The 13,896-nt window shown below is 32.7% G+C and overlaps 1 protein-coding gene across 2 annotated transcripts; it reads left to right on the plus strand.

The window, feature by feature from the left end:
* The first annotated feature begins 2,018 nt into the window (after positions 1-2,018).
* numb (Numb protein) lies at positions 2,019-12,561 on the plus strand. Of its 2 annotated transcripts, XM_009859573.2 has the most exons (9): positions 2,019-2,277; positions 4,586-4,660; positions 6,540-6,575; positions 8,100-8,315; positions 8,439-8,625; positions 8,736-8,844; positions 10,400-10,530; positions 11,035-11,172; positions 11,717-12,561. In XM_009859573.2, the coding sequence occupies exons 1-9, from the start codon at positions 2,149-2,151 to the stop codon at positions 12,022-12,024; spliced, it is 1,329 nt and encodes a 442-aa protein (XP_009857875.1). In that variant the 5' UTR covers positions 2,019-2,148; the 3' UTR covers positions 12,025-12,561.
* Positions 12,562-13,896: the final 1,335 nt, after the last annotated feature.

Consider the following 13,896-nt stretch of genomic DNA (forward strand, 5'->3'; position numbering starts at 1 on the left):
ACCATATTAGAAGAAGTTTGTATTAATCATATAGAACAGTGGGGGAGATAGGACACTTAAACACATATTGCCAAGTATTTCCAAAATAAAAATACAAAAAAAAAAGGTTTTTCGGTAATACCATGACTGTCACACTCTTATAAATTGAATACAATTTAAAATTTACATTAAAACACACGGAAAGTGATTAATCCAAGCACACAAGTGAACACAGGGGACAGTTTAAAATCATCGTTAATTTTTTGATTTAAAGTCAATTTATCATTAGGAATACGCGTAAATACCACGAAATAATACTGCACGCTTTGAGAATCAAGTTTAAACATTATTTTTCTTGCTCAAGTGCTTTAGTTTTTACCGTGTTACCTAAATTATATTGTTGTTAAAATGGTATTGTTTGAACGATAATGGGTACGTCCATACACTTCGTGCCAGCTTACGGGTTAACATGTATGTTACTTTGTCGGTGCGATTATTATTTTCTTGTATGGCTGATAATTTGAACAACCCAATAGTGGCTACTGGGTTGGAGCAACTGCCGTTAGATGTCTTGCCCAAATACACATACGCACACAATGGTAGCGGCGACGAGCCTTGTTTAGACGAATAAACACGTAATTATAAAATTCTAGGTCCTTGTGATCCGTAATGGCGACGAAGATGAGGTGACAGATACGGGTACAATTAATAACAATACTTTTTTTTTACAATTCGTTTTTTATTTTTGTCTTTAACTTTGGCCTGGCAGTGCTCGTCGAAGTTTTTTAGGGTTAGTGAACTCCTAAAGTTGTTATAACTCATGCCCCTTTTGTTTTAACGTTAAACTAATGACGTCATCAGGAAGAAATGCGTACCAAGCTCCTGTTTAGTAGAAAAGCGCCGCTGGTATTTTTATTACGGGCAATTTCTGAAGTTTGTGATGCAACCTGTGTGATGCACTCTTGTATACCCTCTTGTACTGATGTATTCCAGGCATGCTTGTGTGCACCATGCACAGTCACACGTACCCAGAGCCATAGAAATACCAGAGCCATAGGTGTTTATACGACTCTGCACGTACCCTGGTGCAGACCACAGAAATAAAAAAGAATAGAAGGCACATCTCCAATGTCGGCAAAGGAGAGAGCACGATACCCCGTCCCTCTTTCGCGGGTCGTTCCCGTTTACTATTGTAGTCAATGGAGTCGATGACGTTTTGTGTAGTTTTTCTTCGTTTTTTGACTTAATTTAAAGTTATTGTGTAAAAAAACTATTTTCTAATGTATATATATTTCTAAAAAACCGTTTGTTTGAAATTTTTAATTAATTTTTTTAAATAATTTAATTTCCCAAACAAGTGGTAAACTGTAAGCGTTAACGTACCAAATAACTAAACTAGCCTAACAAACTTGAATAGTTGGTGTAGTTTTTAAAATAAACAGCTAAAACCGTCCAAAAATACTATGCGCCTATCTTTTACAGTGGAGACGAAGGGAAATGGGGACGGAGTTGGTGGTCACGTGAATAGAAAAAAGAAAATATCACGGTTTTGAGCAGTTGCGCGTTCTACTCTTTTTTATTTCTATGGTGCAGACCAGAGCCATAGAAATGTCGACTAGACCAACCCATTGTTACGTAAAAGACAAATTGAACGGCAGTTTTTATCCATAATAACACAGTAGGTATAGAGAAAATGCATGTTTTTTCGGTAAATTACAGAAAAACTTGCCCCCCCCCCCCAAAAAAAATAAGAGGCTGAAAAGTCTAAAAACATGTATTTTTTTTCTGTATTAAAAATAGTCAAAAAAGGAATTAGAAGATAGTCAAATAAAGGAATTTTGATTTGTGATATTCTAGTTATTCAATTAATGGGGGTAAATTTATATGTCACCGCTCTTGCTCTATTTTGGACACACAAAGACGGCAATTGTACCACTCGGTGTTTATACTAGACCAAAATCATAGAAATTGTTGGTCTAGACATTTATACGCCTCTGGTGTAATGTGTTTGGTATTTGGATTTCTATGATGGAATATAGATCATGATGTTTCTCACTAGTGGCCCTAGAGGGCACAAACGAAGTAAAGTTTTTTAACATTTTTAAGGATAGGGCAAAGTCGTTTGTGGAATTGAATGTTGTTGTATTTAAATAACCTAAACACTTTAAGATGATGCGAACGTTGCGACAAAGTTTTCGCCGTAAAAAGAAACCCAAAATACCAGAGAGCAGTAAACCACATCAGTGGCAACAAGATGAAGAAACTGTTAAGTCAGCCAAATGTAGCTTTCATGTTAAAGTAAGTTTTATTTGTATTGTAATGTTATTATGTGTTTTAAGTCATTTCTCCAAAACAATAAGATATTTAATAGGTTTCTCTAGTATCCAATGTATAGGCCAATTTAAAACCCCCAAAAGTTGAGTGGACTATAGTATATTATATATACTTATACATAATATATAATATAACTTTCTTTTTTTATTTTGGAAAGTTTTATTTTTAAATGTATATATATTATAATATATCATAATTTTTAACATTTTTTGTCCGGATTTCCATCTGAAATAAATTATTTTGCACAGACCCGCACAACATTTTTCACTGTTTAAGGTTATTGCGTCAGCTCTTCTGGTATCTTTTATTACAGTAGGCATGTTATAGGGATGTGTAGAAGTTGTAAAAGCTCGGGTTCGCCGAGTGCCGAGCTTCAACGAAAAGCTCGGCACGAGCCCGAGCACCTATGACTTCATTAAGGAGAAAGGCGTACAAAAATGCGATTCTATTCAGTCGAAAAGCGTCGCTAATCTTGTTTCGTAAGTTCCAATAAAAATTATTTAATTGAAAAGTATTTATAACTTTTGCAGCCAGGTGTGCAACTAGCGCGTTCAAAAAGGGTCTGTCATACAGATAAAAAACAATGTTATCTCTGAAGCGATATAAACGCTTTAGATATTGGTCTTGCACACTAAAAATCTATTCTACTTAATGTGGTAAATTAGGACTAATTTTACATTATTTATACTAAATTAGAAATGTTTTTTTAATAAATGAAACATTGATGTAAGTTTTACGCATGTCCATCGACCATCGTGGATAATCTAACGATTATTTGCGTCAGAATAACTTTTATTAACCATTACGATTGTTACATTACAAACGAGATTGTTATAAAACAATCGTGTTTTATTCGCTTCCATAAGATCTGTAGTTTGTGACTTCATGTATAATTTTTGTTTCTGATGATTAGTTTAAATGCAGGTAAATCGGGATTATGTAAATTTTAATTGGTGCAAATATAAGAGCGACGCTATCAGTAAATTGGAACCAACAGAGATTGTAATATGATAATACTAAGTATCGTTCCGGCCGAGCTTGGACGGAGGCCAAAAAACATCGTTTGATGGCACCACACGAGAACCGGAGTTTCATTACGTCATTTTTCACGAGAATAAGTTCACAACGATTGCTTTGTTTGTTGGGTGTAGAATGTTTATTTATTTCATTATAAAAATGTTTAAGAGATATTAGGTTTTTATTTAAAATCAGATACAGGAACATTGCGCGCTCGTGTAATTTAACACCGGCTGTAATTCGATAGGGGCAATTTCACTGACGTTGCGATTCGTTACTTGAGAGAGAGCAAATTCACAGCGGACGAAAAATAATTAAAGAGAAAACTACACTGACTGTTCTCGTTGTCTCCACTTTGTAGCTTCACTTTTTTTCATTTTCAGTATTTTTCGCTCTCGCGTGCAACATATAGCAATAGCATATGAGGCTCGGCGCTCGATTTCAGTCGAGCGTCAAAAAAGGAGACGCTCGGGCACGTGCTTTTGAGTTCGGGCTCGGCACATCCCTAGCACGTTGTATAAAACATTGTTTTTGATGACTAAGCGCATGACTGACGTGTCTCTTTTTTAGAAACAAAAGTACTTCCTTGATTATCCAACGTAGTTGGAAAATTACATTTAAAATTCACACTGGATTACGAAATATTCATTATTGAAGCGGAAGTGTCATAATAGTGATTATGAACACCATCTTTATATACAGTATGGTAGTAATTGATACATCCAGTATTTCGGTCGGAAGTTGTTAATAATAAAAACTGAAAAAAAGCTAAACATTTGTAAATTGCAGTGTTGCAATATTTTTTCATTAACAAAATTGTAATTAAAATTATCTATATATATATATAATTGTTGCTTTAGTTTTTGTTTATTTTAAATTATAAAATTACAATCTGTTTAGTCATATTTTGCTGAGGAGGTAATAACAATCGTGCTCTCAGGTCTCAGCAAATCCCTGGCCATTATTATTTTCAATGCAACAGTATTGTAGAAAACCCAATGTCATCAAAGTTTTCAACTTCTCTGTTTACTGCTGGCAAATATAGCTATCAGTTTATTAAAATTTTAAATAGCAACATTTACGTGAAAAGCCTTTTGACGCTTTTAATCAAGGATGTTGACGAAAATATTAAATATTTACGGCACATTTCTTTAATAAAGAAAAGTGTGTCACATTTTTATTGATTTTAAAATATTTCTACTTTTGTGTAAAATTATGCTAGAAGTGTAATATATATATATGTTCTTTATATTAGTATCTGGGCAATATTGAAGTTGAAGAATCAAGGGGAATGGCTGTATGTGAACAAGCTGTCAAGCAACTTAAAGCCGTAAGTTGTTTTTTTTGCTATTTTTTAATACTTGGCTTTAGAAAATCAAAAACAGATCTGTCAGCAAATAACTAATAATAAAATGGTCTTTTTCATCAGATATATCACCTATTACCTACCTTTTCTAAGCACATTGAATGTAAGTGATAGTGATAAATCAAAATGTGTATTAAACAAGTAAAAAATGTTGAAAGATATATTTATGTTAAAAAGAAACTGTGGATTGTAACACTTGAAAGATCTTGTATTCTACAACAAATATTTAGATAGGGAGGAACACTGTTTCTGTATTAAAATGAAGCAGCAAATGAGAAAAGCTCACAATTAGGTTTCTTTTAAACGTCTATTGTCCAAAGAAATGCAACCACGTTGTACTAAATTTGTCAAAAATGTTTTACCCTTAAATTCCCCTTCAAATCACATTCACTATACGACTACACCACTATACACTTGTGATACAGTTGTACACAGGTTAACTATTTTATTAGTCTGTTAACTATTTTATTATGTCTGTTAAATTACAACTCACGTGATTGCTAAATTGTGCGGACTTTGAAAAAGTGTTAAATAACAAGTGTATATATCTTGCAACTGGAAATCCCAAAACTTTGATTTTCGCACGGTGCCTTAGAATGGTGTTTTTTGGCATCTGACCAAGCTTGGCTGAGGCAATAATTTCTCATGTCATATTACAAAGTGTTAGAAAAATGCGTTTTTTTAATGTTTGCAAGAACCGTTCTGTCATGTTGTTCTCGCAGTGTAATCGATGCGGTTAAAATAGAGCACATGTTCATGTGGTCAATAATTACAGATCTAAAAAAAGAATAAGTATATTGTGGGGTGTCTGTTAGAAAGTTGATTTTATTATATTTATAAACAGAATTTTTTTATTAAAAAAATCTGGTTTTTGCAAGATCCAGACAGTGACATTATCACTGATAAAGGGGAATTTTTGCAATCCTGATTGTAACTAATAGTTTGTGGTACAGATATAGCTTACTACCTACTTAGCAACATCAGTTATAATGATACCATATTATCAGAACTAGAAGGCATAATATAAAGAAAAACGCGGTTGTGTGGAAATAATATTCCCTTTTGAAGGGATGTAACAATGGGCAGGATGCAAAGTTAAGGATAATCAATCAATCAAACTGATAACATGTCTGTGCGGTGATGAAAAGACTATAGAGAGATTTACAACAAAATCAAAAGCAACTCCTCACTGGACCCTATTGTTCGTACAGGGCTGGGTGTAAGAGATTTTACAGAACAGTGTGCAGGCCACGGTAAAAATGTGCATCCATCAAAATGGGCTTGCGAGCTCATCTTATTTATGCTGACACTGTCAGCCTGACAGTATGGGACAATTTGAAAATTTAGTGATATGTGTTACGTCATAGATACTGATAGTATAAACTGTTACTCAGACTTGGTTGCACAAGAGAAGGAGTTTATGGAATGGTAAAACATCCAGAGGTCGTATATATTATCAAATTGCCAAAGCAGCATAGTATTATGTTGTGCTGATGTGCATACAAACTACAAAGTATTCATTACAGTCGTGACAATTTGTTACTTTAATGAAGTGTGAAAGAGCGAACCTCTATCCGATTTCAAGCTTCTGCAGGCTAAATATTAAATGTTTCAACTGTATTTTTTACACAACTGTAAAAAAAGACAACATCAAGTTTTTTTTTTGCGAGAAAGAAATACTTGCAGGCAGCACACCTAGTCCTGAAAATAAGGATATCAGCGCCAGACTATAAGTAGAAATGTAATATTGTGTTTTGCATCACCTGTGCTAGGTGTGGATGTATTTTTATCGTTTAGCCTGCCTGTGGTTTATTAATTTGGTAAGTAATAATTTAAAATGCAGGCACAGAAAAAAAGAGTTCCTTCATTCTTTGGAAGGGTAAATACGCATGTGCATGAAAGGTTGATTGCATGAACATTAATGTTTGTAGCATTCATTGTAGAAATGTGACATGATACTATACATCTAATATAAAATTAACAAGATATTATTTTATCACAAAATGATGTACTTCATAAGTACAGTACTTCCTTGATTATTTAGTTATAAAAATATTTAACAAAACTGGCAAAAAAAAGCAATTGAATAAGGGAGTTTTTATAATGATACAACCTGATGATCAACCAATGTCATAAAACCAGATACTGTATGAAATAAAAATGAAACTAATTTAAAATTACTATGAAGCATCATTAACATTTATGATGTATATATAGTATATATGGAATTTAAAAACTTGTTTTATTCTATGTTTGCACTGTAAAGCCCCTTTATAAACAGATTTTAGAATTTTAGTCAATCAAGGATGGTAAGGATAATCAAGGGAGTTCTGTATTACACATCCACTAACATTTTTCTATGTTCGTATATACAACATTACATTTGTACCTGATAACAGAAGGTATTTAACCTTTTCCATACGGCTCAATTTTTACTGTGGGGGTCGAGTTAGTCAAAAACAATCTGTTTCATAGATATGTTTGTTGGAAAAAGTTTTACAAGCCTATATTTTGATATTTTGATGTCATCATCATTGAACGTGTTTGTTTTAATAATTTAAGTGCCTGGTTGAATTTGACGAGAATAACCTGGTACAATTGTTTTGTGGTTAGTTTAATATTCGGCTGAAAAGTTTTTTAGTTTAATATTTAGCGAAGACAATTGAGATAAGCAATACATAAAAGTTTTGGACAATTTATAAACTCTTATTTCAAAAAAATGTTTTGTTTTACTTTTTTTCCAAAGAGTTAAACTTCTGATATTTTTAAATTGTTTAGCGAATTTTGTTGTGTTTTTTTCTTTCATTAGGTGGAATAAATCTTTCAAATATCAAATACATACTTGATAGATGTTGCAGTGAAACACAGTGTGTAGGTTGACAAAATGTTTTAGGATAGAATTAACATTTAAAAAACAGCTTAAGTAATTTGGGTTATTATGTTGTTTAGTGAAAATTTATAATGAAAATATGAAATATTATTTAAATAAAAATCAAGAAGTTGGGGTTTGGTTTACACTGTACTGGGGGCGGGGGCTGCTACTTAGGAATTGTCGGCTTTAATTGAATGTGAAACTAACAAAAAGCTTAACAATTAACATAATAATCTCACTAACTTGTAATCATTCGTCTTTCTTTAAATGTATTTCATAAAATGTCAAACTTTCTGGTGTTACATTATAGAAAATTTGTGCATGAACTTTGTTAACTCCAATAGTATAATATCGTAGGTAAATACTTTAGCCCAGATGTGTAAGCCATGTATGAGCTGCACAATGCACCCGAATAAAACGAGTTATATCTATGATTGGGATATATTGCCCCAACTTTTTGGATTGTAAACGCAATAAAGACCTTATCCACAAAAAAAAAACTTCAGTGTTGTTTAAATTTAATGTTTCTAGGGCAAAAAGAAAAAGATTCGTGCGATGTTGTACGTTTCACCAGATGCTCTTCGTGTTGTGGAAGATTCAACTAAAGCTTTGTTGCTCGATCAAACAATTGAAAAAGTTTCATTTTGTGCTCCTGACAGAAATTACGAGAGAGCTTTCTCTTACATATGTAGAGATGGAACAACACGTAGATGGATATGCCATTCATTCTTTGCAGTAAAAGATTCGGTAGGTTAATCATTAAAAAAATTGCATGTGAAGTCTTTGTAAGATCCAAATTGTTGCAAAGTATGTGCCAAATCTATTTCATGTTCTAAAATATTTGTTTAAAATAAATGTTGATTGTCACAGGGTGAGAGATTGAGTCACGCGGTTGGTTGTGCATTTGCTGCTTGCCTTGAAAAGAAACAAAAACGAGAAAAAGAAACTGGTGTAACTGTTACTTATGATCAAAATCGAACAACTTTTACAAGAGAAGGTTCATTTAGAGTGAAGACATTGACAGAACAACAAGAAGAAGCAAAACAAATTAATTCAGGTTTAAACTATGAAAAAAAATTAATGAAAATTATTAAATTGCTATTATGTTCTATTTTTTAACATTACCACGATGTTATTACAATATCTAATTCTAGTTTATCTGCACAGGTTTATCAACCACAAGTGATGTAAACCATGTTCAAGTTGAAGTTCATAATCCAAGTGCTATACCACGACGACATGCACCTTTACATTTAATAAGACAAGCATCTCAAAGGTAATGTTATCATTTCACTAATCAAGCCGGAAAAATACATTTTTCAACACTGTCCGCTAATTTACATAAAGAATTTATATTAAATACTTCTGCTTTATAAATATATTAAGCTGGGGGAATGATGGAACACCTTTAGCACATAATGTCCAAATAAAACAATTAACAACAGTCTCTGGGAGTCGTGAAGATACTGTTTTATAGTTCTTTGAATCTTCTCTGTTTTCTACCAAGTAAGACGAGAAAATAGAATAAACGTGTTCCATCTTCTTTCACCCTACTAAAATAAACATTGTATATATGAAATAAAGTTTAATTTTTTTGATTAACATCAGGGGCGTTTCCAGGAATTTAAAAAGGGGAGTCCGGACCCCCGTGGGGTCAGCAAGTATTTTGTTTAGAAAATGGCCTCATATAAACGTAACGCGCCTGATAAAAACATACCCTGACTAACATAAATTATAATGCACACACTGGCGCAAATAGACCTGCTCAAAAGGCTACCCACTAATTTGCGCCAAAGGCGCAAAAAAAAATTGTGCTTAAACCCCCACCTTTCTACTGTAAGAACCCCCCGTTTTAGAAATCTATTTAAATAACCACGTAAGTAATTTTTCGCCTTTAATTGCGAAATCCTAAGCGGAAACACTGGCCGCACAGTAACTCGCAGGTGCCGCTGTTCCTGACTTTCCAAGAGTAAATTTCTAACGATCGAATTTGTTTGAACTAGGTTTCGTTACAAACTCTAATGTGAAGTCCGCGTATTCACTCTCTCATATTCGGATTCGATTACATATACAAAAATGCATAGAATAACGCCGAAATTAACGAATCCTGATTCCGCCCATTCCTAGTTTTTTTACACGTGATTAAGCACCTTATACTAATCCCGGGTATAAATATTCACACCAATAATAGTGTAACTTTAGATTAAAGACCTTCAATTAATTTAATAAAATATAACATAAAATTGGTTTTAAACTACAATGATATGACTGCTTTACCATTTTTTAATAGGAGGTGTTCTTATTTTCCCTCCAAAAAAAAAAAATTTTTTTACTAAAAAAAATGTTTTTTTTTTCAAATAATATTCAAAGGGGGGTCCGGACCCCCGTGACCCCCCCTTGTATACGCCCCTGATTAACATAGCTATAATAATTTAAAGAGCCCTATCTATGGTTTTCATGGTTGCGCCGTTTTTGGTATAAGAACAAAGTTTATATCTACTGATGATAAATTAACAGCTACTTGGTGAAAGTTTGTTTGAATTTAAAAGTTATGAAGGTTTAAAAAATCATATTTTTCAAAAACTGCACTCCCAGGCACTGTGACATCACAATAGAGTATTTCGTTCCTGGGGAAAACCCGGCCTATCAGTGATTTATCATTTAATGGCTTCAGCAACTTATTGGCGGTTACTGCCTAGCCTAGAGATTAGTGTGTTTATTTTATTGCAAATTAACTGTTAACATTGTCGTTGTGTTGTGTGACCCCTCCAAGTATATAAACGAATAAGTGCACTTTTTATTTGTATGATATGCTCTTATAAACTTTCCAGAACATTTGTTTCAAAGAACAAGCAGGATGGTGACAAAGCATTGAATTCTCCATTCAAACGAAATTATTCTCTTCCATTAAACAACTTACCATCAAACACCAGCAGACTGCACAGGCCAATTATGAATCCTGGTAAAATAATTGTATCACTTATTGTTTGTACTAAATATTAAAGAATATCATTTGTGGCGCGGTATTCAGTTTTAGCTCACCTTGTTATGTTGTGAACATGCAACATGTTTAACCTATCAACAAAATTTTGACTAGGTTTTATTTAATTGAATTTTATAGGCAAAGGATGTCAGCTATATCAAGCTTTATTTGGAAAGTTAGTGCAGTATTAAATTATCTTCAAACTTATTTCTATTTTTTGATTAACGTCATAAAGTTGATGGTGTATCTGATGTTTCTCATTTTTGCTATATACTTACAAAAATAAAATAGTATAGTATCGTCTCGACGCATATTTTGAACTCTAGGCATCTATGATACTCACTACTCTAAATGCGTTTAAGGCTAAAATAACTTTGCGAAGTTGTTACATTATTTGTGATGTCTAACTGTTTTTTGTTTAATAATAATTAAAAAATGTTAGATGAGTGAAATAATATTTAACTTATTCAATCTGAATTTAAGTTCCAGAATTAGAAGAGCAGCCTTTTGACATCAGTGGAATCTGTTCGCAAATAACCAACACATTTTCTAACAATAATGATGATCCATTTTCCAAAGCACCGATGCCACGATTATCATCACCAACATCTGTCAAACGAGGTAATTTTTCACCTTTTAAAACTACTTTTCTTATTATCGTTATAACTTTCTTATTACTTTTCTTATTATCGTTATGAATTTCTTATTATCGTTGTAATATGGTGTTGGTTTCATACATCGTATGTCTACTTAGAAGTTATCAGTTTACACATATGTAACATTTTTAGAATGTCTGCAATGCTTAATTACTAGTACCTCTATCTTCTTTACTGCAGATCAATATCCTACATTACTCAGGATCATATATTTAGATCATAAAATGAACAAAAGTTACCAGAAACTCGATTTTACGCCAATGTTTTCTAATGTAACAGTTTAAACGTAAATATCTCTAAAGTATGCAACCGATGTTAAAATACCCGGTGCTGACAGAGTCCAAATTGAATACAACTAAACCTCCCGAATTGAATACAACTAAACCAAAAAATAACTTCATGGGCCCTTTTTTTTTACACACCAAATTCTGGTTTTGATTACTCCAACCGCTGTGGCATATTTGACTATTTTTGTATCAAAATCAATAATTCTTTTATTTTGTTTTTAGAACCAGTTGTTGAAACAACTCCAATGAGTAATTTAAACAACTCGCTTATGCAAAAATCTTCTTCACCTATTCATGATACAAACCCATGGGCAGCAGACACGCGTTTACAAAGTTTTGATTCAAGTTTCCAAACGAATTCTTATTCCACTTCTGAAGCAGATAAATGGCTAAATAATCTTGAAAAACACGTTGCTGCACCAGCATTGAATCAGCAGTACAGCGTGTTTAGTGATACTGTAAATCCATCAAGCCAGCTATCTCAGATACCTCCATGGTCTAATAAATCTGGCTTTGAAGTTAAAATTTAACTTTAATTCATATGTACAGTACAGCAATAATGAACTTACATGACCTTTTGCTTTAAAAGGTGCATTTTAAGGAGGTGCTGCATGGTGTTCTTTCTTTAATATAAAGTAAATCAAGTTTGTCACTATACTCAAAACAATTATTTTATAAAGTTTAATCATATTAAAGTGCTTGTGAATAATTAAACCCCTTTTTATTGCTGTTTAAATTTATGTATATAGTTGTGATATTTAACCAATTTAAGGTACTGACATTTTTTAAATTTGCGGCACTTTACACTTAAATTTTTGTTTATTTTAATGTACAAGTCATAAATTATTACAATAGTGTATCATTGCCAATCAGCAGCATATTGCAATAATGTTGTAATTTATGGTAAAAACGAATACTTCTGTTGTTCTGGTTTTAAGTGTTTAAATTCTATCTTTCTGACAATATCAAGAAAACTCTAATTGCCAAAATAAGATGTATGGCTCTCGGCAATATAATAGAATTCTTGCCCTAATGAAATTTTGATATTAAATTTGTCTATAAGAAAAGCATGAATGCAAGCAGGGAGAATGAAAAGCCACTTAATATTGCACAATAAGCCTACTTTTTAGATTCACAATCTATTAAAAACCGTAAATTTATAGTCTAAACTAAATTTCCAAACTAAAAACTATGTGGTACGCGCGCAGTACCTACACTTAATGGTGGCGTGAGGCAAAGGATTTTCACAATTGTAAAATCGTTTGGTATCTTGTACTTGTTTGGCGGAAAGGTGGAAAAAATTATTGAAGTGGGACGCATTGAAAATTTTAAAGCACTGGTTTACTTTATTAACATTCATCGTTAGTTAAACATCATATGGTTAATATTGACTTCTTACACCACCTTATTACTGCGGGGTTTGTTCACACTCTAAAAAATGATTTTAAAAGAGATAACAACGGAAAATAGTTGATTATGCGTGGAATAAATATAACAATAAATGACTAATCATTTTTTAATTACATTTAAACGAATTTCACTTCAAATAAAGATTAAAAAGTCGGTCACTAGGTTGATGCAATTGTCGGTATGTGTCCTGCCCAATGGCACAACCACAATTGCTGCAGCTCCTTTAACTACTGAGCCATGGCGGCGGAAAAATAGTCACTTATTACAATACTGCACTTTAAATGAAAAGTTTTTTTATGTATAGAAAGCTCTGCATTTTACCATTGTGTTAACACTTGCATGATTTACAGATGAGCGTGTGTTGGAAAATAATGAATGAACAAGATGATGCCCTAAGGTTGAATAATCGATACATGTGAATCACATGCATCCATCAGAAATAAATTCAGTTTGTCTATGTAAAGACGGAACCCTTAAGCACATATTGCCCAATATTTCTAAATTCTATACAGTGGAGTGGGGGAAGATGGAACACTTGAGAACATATTGCCCAACATTTTTAAATTCAAAATATAGGGCGTACATGACGGTTATTGGGTGATACCGCGAATTGACAGGCTACTAGCATTCCTTTTTTTAATTGACAACAGTTCAAAAAATATAATAAAACACGCGATGACTTATTTCGCGATTCGCACATCAGGTGTAATTTTAAAAACTCGGAAACACAGGGTAAGACGCCACAGTTTAAAATCATTGTTAATTTTGAATAATAAGTGAATCCATTAATATGACTATACGTAAATACAACGAAAAAATACTGTATACACTTTGAAAATCTAACATTCTTCTCCGTGCCTCAATGCTATATAGGTGTAGTATTGGGTGGGGAAAGATGGGACACCTTTTCATTATTTTCTTGTCCCATTTGGTAGTAAACAAAGAACATTCGAAAAATTATTAAACCGTTTGCTAATTCCCACAGGATGCTC

This window comes from Ciona intestinalis, chromosome 3 (assembly GCF_000224145.3).
Source record: "Ciona intestinalis chromosome 3, KH, whole genome shotgun sequence".
NCBI classification, from domain to species: Eukaryota; Metazoa; Chordata; class Ascidiacea; order Phlebobranchia; family Cionidae; genus Ciona; species Ciona intestinalis.